Source organism: Sciurus carolinensis, chromosome 16, assembly GCF_902686445.1.
Source record: "Sciurus carolinensis chromosome 16, mSciCar1.2, whole genome shotgun sequence".
Classification (NCBI taxonomy): domain Eukaryota; kingdom Metazoa; phylum Chordata; class Mammalia; order Rodentia; family Sciuridae; genus Sciurus; species Sciurus carolinensis.
Window position 1 is genome coordinate 28,107,098 of NC_062228.1, and position 10,396 is coordinate 28,117,493.

Here is a 10,396-nt window from a genome sequence, read left to right on the forward strand (position 1 = left end):
TCTGGGGTGAGATGGAATCTCCGTGTAGTTTTGATTTGCATTTTCCTGATGGCTAAATATGTTGAGCCCTTTTTCATGTTTATTGGTCATTTCTACTTATTCCTTTGAGATGTGTCTGTTAAGATCATTTGCCCATTTTTGATTGGGTTGTTTGTTATTAATTTATTTGAATTCCTTATATATCCTGGATATTAATCCTCCATTAGATGAATGACTAGCAAGGATGTTCTCCCACTCTGTGGACTGTCTCTTCACTCTGTTGATTGTTTCCTTTGGTACAGAAGCTATTTAACTTGTAATGTCATTCGTTCATTCTTGCTTTGGTTTCCTGGCTATTAGAGTCCTATTCAGAAATGCGATGCCTGTACCAATATCTTACGGTGTTTCCCCAATGTTAACCTCTAATAGTTTTAAGGTATCTGGTTACATTAAAGTCTTTGATCCATTTAAAGTTGATTGTGGTATAGGATGAGAGATAGGGGTCTAGCATCAACATAGTTTAGGCAGTATGTGGACTAAGCCAAGTGTGCATACGTTCAGCCCAGCGGTTTAGTCTGTGTTCCCTTGGGATAAATGTCCAAGCTGTGGCTTGTCCCTGGAAAGCTTCTGAGGATGTATATAGGACACCAATCAAACCTCAGAGTTCTGTGCTGTACAGGAAGTTGCAGGGCTCAAGTGCTTTGCTAGCCTTGGTCCTAGTGCCTTCAGATCCAGCCTCAAGTGGAACCCCCTGCAGCTGGTGGTGCTTCTCCTCACAATGGACAGGGTCACTGACAGTTGTGCCCTCCATTCCCTTCCCCAGCACAGCCCCCTACCAGCTCCCTGCTGCATAAATCTCCCAGCGGGTGTGTGTCAGACACTGCCCCAAGCTGCGACTGTGTCTTGTAGCCATCTTCCACCCAGTCTATGTGGCAGGGCATCCACAGGGACCCTGACTTTTGATCATGCCAGGTTTCTGATCCCGAGGGTTTAGGCCTTAACCATAGGCGCTTCTCAAAGGGGCCTGGCTGGGGCCCCGTGAGAGTCGCTGAGTGATGGACTCAGCACTAGCTTGTCCTTGATGCACTAGCTAGTGCTTGATGGTCTACAGCACTAGCTTGTCGGGCAGGAGGGGTCGCTCTCGGACTGAACCCCTGCACTGTGTTCCAGCTCGTCAGAATGGGGCGCTTCCTCTGCAGTGGGGACGCCAGGCATGTTCACACTTCCCAGCTTACCTCTGTGTTGGCTTCTAGGCCCTACCGGGGGAGCCAGGGTGGAAGGCCTGAGTGGCTTTGTGCTCTTCTCTGGCTGCCTTTCTGATTCTCCATTCTCTGTGCCGTCTAGGTTTCCATCACTTGGTTACTATTTCCTAGGGTCCTTCTTCTCTTTCCTGCCTTGGAATTCAGTCTCCCCTTTCTGTCTCATGAGTCATGTGAAGAGTGCTTCTCTTCTACCATCTTGGCTACTGATTCCATCCAGGAAAGATAACTGTTAAAATTTGAGTCTTCTTAAAGTAGTTGAGGCTTGTTTTGTTCCCTAACATGTGACCTTTTCTGGAGAATGTCGTGTGTGAGCTTATGAAGAAAATGTATTCTATTGGCATAGTAAGGAATGTTCTCTATATTTCTGTTAGGTCTGTTAGGTCCAAAGTGGTGTTCAAGTTCAATGTTTCCTTATGAGTTTTCTATCAGAGTGATGTCCCCCTTGTTAAAGATAGGGTATTGTTGTCCCCTACTACTATTTTGTAGCAATCTATCTTTCCTTTTGAATTATCTAATATTTGTTTTATGAATTTAGGTGCTTTGATATTGGGTGCATATGTTTTTACAATTCTCATAATTAATTGACCCTTTTGTCAATATGTTTTTGTCTTTTTTCAGAGTATTAGATCTAAAGTCTATTGTCTGATATAACTATAACTACCTCTACTCTCTTTTGGTTTCCATTTGTGTATGATATTTATTTCTGTCCCTTTGCTTGCAGTCTGTGTGTCTTTAAAGGTGGAGAGAATCTCTTGGAGGCAGCATACATACTGAGCTCTTGTTAAAAGCCCTTTGTTTCTTTTCATTGTCCAATTGAATCTACTTATATTCAAAGCAATTATTAATAGGCAAAGACTTCTTAATGCCATCTTGTTACTTTTTTTCTGATTGTTTTTGTAATTCTTCCTCTCTTGAAGTCTTCCCTTAAAGCTTGATGGTTTTCTGTGTGGTTTGCTTTGATTTCTTCCTAATTTTATGTTGTGCTTCTAAAGATTTTTGCCTTGTGGTTACCATAAAGCTTATATATAACGAATTTTACACTTACACAAGCCTATTTTAAACTGACAACAACTTAACATTGATTGTATTTTACCAATTGTGTGCTTTTTGTCTTCCCACAAACATTTTATATTTTTGATATCAGAATTTATATCATTTAGTAACAACAAATAATTTTAGCTATAGGTGTGTTAGTCAGCTTTTCATTTATTGTGACCACAATACCTGACAAAAACAACTTAGAGGAGGAAAAGTTTATTTAGGGCTTATGGTTTCAGAGATTCAGTACATGGTCAGCTGACTCCAGTTGACTTGGGTCTGAGGTTTGGTTGAACATCAAAGGAAAAGAGTGTGTTCCCCTCATGGTAGCCAGGAAGAAGAGAGAGAAAGAGAGAGAGAGAGAGAGAGAGAGAGAGAGAGAGAGAGAGAGAGAGAGAGGTGTGAGGGACAAAATGTGAACCCAATAATATACTCCCAATGGCCTATTTCCTCTGGCTTCACCCTACCTGCCTAACTATCACCCAGTACAGTAGTTCTTTCACATTATTAATTTATCAGTAGACTAATCCACTCACTAGGCTAACAGCTCTCATGATCTACTCATGAGCTTTCTGGGCACACCTCATATCTAAACCATAATAATAGGTGATTATTTATATTAGCTTATTTGTTAGTAGTAGTTTTGTCTTTTGACCTTCATATTGGAGATAAAATTGCTTTGTTCATTACCATTACATTCTTAGAGTATTCTGAATACTGTTTTGTCTTATTTATGTCATTGACATTGTGCTTTTGTGTGTTTCATGTCACTAGAGTCTTTTTATTTCATTTTAAAGACATCTCCTTTGCAATTCTTACAAGACAGGTACAGAGGAGAAATTCCATAAGCTTTGGTTTAACACAAGACACAGATTGCTCTGTTTCTACATAGATTTTTATTTAAGTATCCTCACTTGCAAAGAAGCAGCTTGGATTTATTTCACTCTTCTCTGAATGGTTGAAGCCAGCACTGGAAATGTTCAAAAATGGACCAAAGAGAAGACACCTACCAGGCTATAGACAAACTTGAAATGAAGGGATGGATGCCAATGTGTTCTTGATGAAACACACCTAGTGCATTTGTTTGATAGATTTTATTAATTCATTCTGTTGAGCAGCAGACAAAAATATTGAGTAAAAGCACAAAATAAAAATAGAAAGGATTAAAAGCATACCACAAAAAAAACCATCTGACTGAAATCCCACTTCCAACAGCCAGCTATGAAGCTTATTAGTCAGTGGGCTTTCCTGAAACTATTTCTTGCCTGTGCTGATACCAAAGACCTGGGTACCGTCCAGCTGTGTCTCTGGTAATGCGAACTGTGGCACAAATTCCTGTCTTCTCAGATGCCGGAGCTCCCACCTACATGTATGAGTTTGAGTATCGCCCAAGCTTCGCATCAGACCTGAGACCTCAGACGGTGCTAGGAGACCACGGGGATGAAGTCTTCTCAGTATTTGGTGCTCCATTTTTAAAAGGTAACAACTCTCTTCATATATGAGTTTGGAGTTAGGAGGAATGGGTTCCAGCCTTGTTTTGGAGTCCTTGAACAAGTGTCTCTTTTTCTCCTGACTTAATTGCTCCACTCACCCTAACAGGGGTGAACTACACTGGGCAGTTTCCAGAATGTTTCCTGTCTTCCGTGCATGAAGGAGAATGAGTATTCATGTGTCCCAAGTCACAGACTCTCTGAGTCCTGCTCTGTGACCTCAGTAGAAGGTGGTGAGTCACCTTCAGGACCCTGCTCTAGGGCAGGTTGGTCACTGCTTGATTCCTGATCTTAAGAGCGTATGAGAGGCTGGGCGTGGTGGCACACACCTGTAATCCCAGTGACTCAGGAGGCTGAGGCAGGAGGATCCCAAGTTCAAAGTCAGCCTCAGCAACAGCCAGGTGCTAAGAAACTCAGTGAGACCCTGTCTCTAAATAAAATACAAAAAAGGACTGCAATGTGGTTCAGTGGTCGAATTTCCCTGAGTTCAATCCCCAATAACTGCTCCCAAAAAAGAGCATATGAGATTGTGAATCAGGGGATGGTCAGGAGAGGTGTTAACCTTGACTGGCATGCACAAATGTCATACAAATCCAACTGTAAGCATGTGAATGTGTGTGTATACATATATAATACACATATAATACATGTAATGTATACTGTATACCCACAATATATAACTTATATGTGTATATAACATAAATAATCCATAAAATATTCAATAACATGACATTGAAATAAAGACGTTCACAAGTGTCTTCAATACTTAAATTCTCACCAGTTTCATATGACTCATGACCTACCTCAAGACCATTCATGAATTACTAGTGCCTCTGGGTATCTCCCAGTTGGGTAACTTCTTAGAAGCATTGCAGTTCTGATGTTTTACAGATATGAAAATGTGGGCACGTGTTGCCTACTGAGAAAGACTTAAGAGTCAGCAATCCCACAAAGTAGAGGGAACCCTAGGTGTGGCCTTAGGACCCTGAGTGGGGAGGGACAGGGCAGGTGGGCACGGAAGACAAAGGCCGTCAGCTTTGCAGGCACCGCAGGCCACGCCTGGGCACGAGAGCAGCCGTTCTCCATCTGGAGGAGCTCACCTAGGGGAATGCAGACTTGGACCTGGCAGCTGGGGTCAGGGCCGAGGTCTGCATGTCCTAGGAGCTCCCAGGGGCCCCCTGCTGCTGGCCCAGGAAGCACAGCTTGAGTAGCCGGGCACTTTTTCCTTCTTCCCCTCAGAGGGAGCCTCAGAGGAGGAGACCAACCTCAGCAGGATGGTGATGAGATTCTGGGCCAACTTTGCTCGCAATGGGTGAGGCTGGTGGCCAAGAGGGAGCAGGGTGGGTGGGTGGGTGGCATGGGGTGGGGCCCACCTTTGAGGAGGGGTAGCATCCAAAGTGTGAGCGACAAAGCCCCAGCTTGTGGCCCTGGTCCCCTGAGAACATACAGTTGTCCCCAGAGATGGAGAGCTCCCCACTCTGTCTTATGAAGAGATAAGCCAGGGGATCCCTGCAGATCTCAGGAATCGGGGACGACTAGTGGATTTGGGAGTTTCTATTTGGTTCTGTTCACAGGAACCCCAATGGAGACGGGCTGCCCCACTGGCCAGAGTACGACCAGAAGGAAGGGTACCTGCAGATTGGTGCCACCAACCAGGCAGCCGCGGGGCTGAAGGACAAGGAAGTGGCTTTCTGGACTGAGCTCAGGGCCAGGGTGGCAGGAGAGAAAAGCCCCCAGAGCGACCACACGGAGCTGTGACCAGGAGGCTGAGCCAGCCTCGGGAGATGGGAGCAGCAGGACAGGGCTGTTTGCAGGTCCCGGAGGAGTCTCACTGTGGAGGCTGGAGAACTGAGTGGTGCGGGTGGCAGAGGCCTGGGTGGGGAATGTTTGTACCTATTGTCTCAATTGGGAGAATAAATGAAATTTTGGAGACCAAATCAGCATCTGGTGCTTGTCCATCATCTCAGAAAGAGAGAGACGAAGACAGCAGCATCGTGGTCACTGTTTACTTTTTAACTGCTGAGGAGTCACCTGTTGAAGACCTCAGAAGCTCATATGGCCACATAAAATGACCCCGCCACCCCTTTTGTTCCTAAGTCCACGTTGGATCTGTAGGAGAGGCCCACCCTGCCCCACCCCTGAGACTGAGACCTCAGCAATGTTTGTTAGAAAGTCACACTTTCCTGTGTGGCTGAGGGGGACATTGTGTGACATCATCATTGTCAACACCTAAGCAAATTTTGGAAGTGCACTGTAAATGTAAGGACATAGATAGGTTGAAAGTAGAAAGAAAAACGTACACCAAACAGTTCTTCCAAGAAAACAAAATAAATTGGGTGACTTTATTCATATTGGATGGATGAATATACAAAAGCAAAAGAGGTGCATTACACAACATCAAAGGGGCACCTTAGCAGGAGAATAGGACAGTTCTCAGTGTGTGCACACGTATGAGTGGTCACATTGGCCTGGCATGCCTTGGACTTGGGTCCCCAGGAGCAGGCCCTGAGCAAGGATTTGAGTGTCCTCCTTTGGGGCAGGTGATTTCTGGGCTCCTGGGGGAAGTGGAGAGGGGAACAAGGAGGGACGTCAGCAGATGCAGGTGGGCTGTGTCAGGTTCCTCAGAGGAAGTGGTCAGTCCACTGGGGACTCAAAGGTGCTGGTAGAAAGCAAACTTCAGAGGCCCTGCAGACAAGAGAGGAACGTGGGTGCGTCCACACAGCTTTCCGCTGGGACTGCTCAAGGGCTGCTCCGTGGCCCTAGGGAGAGGACCGGGACACAGGCAGGCAATCTGGAAATTCCTCGGCTTCTGTGGCTGCAACCTGCCAATTTCTGCGTTGATATTTGGGGAAATGAACAGCTGGAGAATATCCTTGAAATCGTTTTTAACAATCCTATCACATGAACTGGCCCCGCTGGCCCATGACTGTATTCCAGGAACTCGAGAGACTGAGGCAGGAAGGTTGAACGTTTGAGGACAGCCTCAACAACTTAATGAGAACCTGCCTCAAAATAAAAATAAGAGGGCTGGGAATGTGGCCGAGTGGTAAAGTGTCCCTGGATTAAAATCCTGTACCAAAAAGTAAATTCATAAATAAAAAATAAAGATCATGCTAAATAACGTTGCTCACATCATTTTTGTGTCTCAGGCGGGCCTGGCACCTGCACACGTGTTTCTAACTCTGACTGTTGTCAATCTAGGGGGAGCACATGTGTAAGTCACCCGACAGAGGGCCCTTCCCACCTGCTTCCTTTTGCACATTTATTTATTTGTTTTTGATTGACACTTTCTACGTATAAATAATGAAATTCCCTTTGGTACATTTATACATGCATGCTTGATTTTGTCATGGAATCATCCCAGATGCCCCTCAATAGATGAATATTTAAATTAGTCAGAGAAAAGAAGGAAACAATGACATTTGCTGGTACATGGATGAAACTGGACAACATCCTTTAACGGGAAATAACCAGACTCAGAAAACACAGGGTCAAATATCTTCTCTGAGAGGTGGACAGTAGAGCAAATTGGGAAAGAAGGCAAGGACCTTTTAACATGACACTTCTGTGCTCTGCAAATTTCCTTCCCTAAAGAGCCACACCTCTTCATGCTCATCAGCAACCTGAGGACATGCCCTAGGTCTGCTTTTCCATCATGGTCAAAACAAAAAAATATGCAATCACATTCTAATTGCAAAATAATTGACCTTAAAATATATAAAGCCTCTTTCTTTCCTCCAAAAATTTGTATCTGGTTCATGAAATCAAAGAAGAACCACCTTAGGAACAAACCACCCATCCTGGCCTGTGTCAGAGGGAAACATGCTTCTCTCCTTTGGAGGCCCCTGGGCAGTGGGTGATCAGATGCTACAGAATTTGGACTGGTAGAAATGATCCCAAAACACTTGAATCATGAACCAGTGCCATACACTGCCTTCCTTTATCTAATGCTTAAGGGGAAAAGAAACCATCCATGCCTTGATGAGACTGAACTCCCAGGCAGGACCGAGGCTGGGCCTGGATGTCTATCTGACTCATCTTTGCTCCTCCTGTGCCAGTGTCACACGAGCCTCAGATAATGGCACAAAGCAGTCCCTCCTCCTGGGCTCCTGCGCCTTCTTCTCCTGGAGGGCCCTTTCCACTCTGGACCTGTTGCCCATTCCCAAAGCCCACTCTGTCTCTGGTTGTAGCTGGAAGTCACCACTTCCATCCAGGTTCCCAGGGGCAGAGGTGGGGAGAGGGACATGCATAGGCCTTGCACCTGGGGAGGGGCCCCACCTGGGAAGGTGGGCAAGGGGAGAAGGCCAGGCTTGACACTGGATTGTGCCCACTGAAGAAGCACTTGCTGTGCTCCATGGGGGTGGGAAGGTGGAGCTCAGTGCTGGACGTAAGGGGTGGGCAGGACAGGGGATGGCCAGCAACAGTCAGGTGGAACCATGGCCATGGAAGTGCAGGGTGCTGAGGGTTCAGCCCACCTGGCAGCAGGGTGCATGTGACAAGGTTGCTGTGGCACATCATGGGGACCTAGGGGACAGCTTTTATACCTCGACCTGCAGGAAACACTAATTTCTGTTTGTACAGGGGATGATGTTAGTCCATTTCTTTTTGTTGTTGTTGCTCTAGCAAAACATCTGATGCTGGTTACTTTAAAAGAAAGGAAGTTTATATAATTTGATATTCTGGCATTAGCTCTTGAGAGTTAATATCAGCATCTTCCTGCCTGTGGTGCAAACATCACGGCAGATGGACGCATGTGCAGCAGAGATGACATAGCACAGGAAGCTAGTGATATGGGTAGGGCGCAGCTCACTTTTTAAGAACAACCTGCAATCAAAGATGGCAGACTAGAGGGTGACTGCATCTCCCATTGCTCCAGAACCCAGGATTCAAGAAGGGGAGGCATTGAGAGACTCGGACTAACATAGAGCTGTGGGGTGAGACTCTCCCACCAGGTGAAGCTCAGCCCAGGTGGCAGGCCCGGACAGGGGCAGCTTCTTCGAGCAGGGCAGGGCAAATAGAGACTTCCCCAAGCAGCCCTGCTCCCTTCGGCGACAGGCTCCTTCCACAGCCAGCTTCTTGGAGCAGGCCGCCCAGTGAAAGCCTTTCCACACAGAGTCAGCTCCAAACCCCGCACCCAGCGGTGGACCCCAGTCCGCAGGAGGCTTCTGGGACCAGGGCAGGGCAGCCAGAGACTTCCCCAAGCAGCCCTGCTCCCTCCGGAGACAGGCTCAATTCACAGCCAGCTTCTTGGAGCAGGCCACCCAGTGAGAGCCTTTCTGCACAGAGCCAGCCCCCAGCCCTGGAACCAGTACCAGGCTAGGGGCATGTCCCGACCCGCGGGACATCAACGGAGGACGGCGAACCTAAGAGAGAAGGAATGAAGGGACAAGAGACACAGGAAGTGACAGCAAGACAGGAGTTCTGATCAAGCTGCAAATTTTTATTGTTCACACGGGTATTTATGCTGAGGAAATGAGGTGTATGACGAGATGCAGGCTGGTTGGTTGTGTGCTTCTATTGTGCTCCTGATAGGGTGCAAGTTCATGCTGGTGGGAAGGTGAAATCCCGGAAGAGAAGCAGGGATGGTGCCATAGGCGCCATATTGTCAGAACTATCAGTCAAGAGGGGGGATGGGCATGCCTTGTGAATTCTGTCAGTTGGCAGTTGCAGGGTATTTGTGCAGGGCAAGGAAACTGCAAAATGTTCCCTGGGCTGCTGCTTATCGTAAAGGTCAGGACGTTCTCAAAATGAGAACCTCTTCTTGGTCCCTGACAGGGGCAGCTTTCTTTGGAAGCACTGCATTATCAAGTTCCTCCAAGACCTCAGCCTACTGAAGGCTGGGAGGTGATATACTGGAAATCTACAGGAACACTATAAGCCAAAGAGGAAATCTACAATATCTCAGAGTCCCACTCACATCTGACCAAGATGAGAAAACAATGGAAGAAAATGTCCCAAACAAACGTAGATACTATATCAGTAAAACCCAATGACAGCACAGCAGAAGAAATGTCAGAAAGGGAGTTCAGAATGTACATAATTAAAACAATCAGGGAAGCAAACAAGGAGATGAAAGAGCAAATGCAGGCATTGAAGGAGGAGATGAAAGAGCAAATGCAGTCATTAAATGATCACACCAATCAACAGTTAAAAGAGCAAATATGGGAAGCAAGAAGAGATCATTTCAATAAAGAGTTAGAGATACTGAAAAAATAAAAAAAACAGAAATCCTTGAAATGAAGGAAAGTATAAACCAAGTTAAAAACTCCATAGAAAGCATAACCAATAGGACAGAACACCTGGAAGACAGAAGCACAGACATTGAAGACAAAATATTTAATCTTGAAAACAAAGTTGACCAAACAGAGAAGATGGGAAGAAATCATGAACAGAATCTATAAGAATTATGGGATATCGTGAAAAGGCCAAATTTAAGAATTATTGGGATTGAGGAAGGCTTAGAGAAACAAACCAAAGGAATGAACAATCTATTCAATGAAATAATATCAGAAAATTTCCCAAATCTGAAGAATGAAATGGAAAACAAGGTAGAAGAGGCTAATAGGACTCCAAATATACAAAATTACAACAGACCCACATCAAGGCACATTATTATGAAAATACCTA

The 10,396-nt window shown here is 45.6% G+C and overlaps 1 protein-coding gene across 3 annotated transcripts in view; it reads left to right on the plus strand.

Annotated features, from left to right (window-relative positions):
• LOC124966860 (liver carboxylesterase 1-like) overlaps window positions 1-6,822 on the plus strand; it is a 28,521-nt gene extending 21,699 nt beyond the window's left edge. For 2 of the 3 annotated variants that reach the window (XM_047528632.1, XM_047528633.1), the window contains exons 12-14: window positions 3,627-3,758; window positions 5,009-5,081; window positions 5,344-6,821. In XM_047528632.1, coding sequence (XP_047384588.1) covers window positions 3,627-3,758; window positions 5,009-5,081; window positions 5,344-5,527 — 389 coding nt within the window. In that variant the 3' untranslated portion in view covers window positions 5,528-6,821. Of the gene's footprint in view, window positions 1-3,626; window positions 3,759-5,008; window positions 5,082-5,343 lie in introns of all 3 variants that reach the window. The other variant, XM_047528634.1, reaches the window with a different exon arrangement.
• Window positions 6,823-10,396: the final 3,574 nt, after the last annotated feature.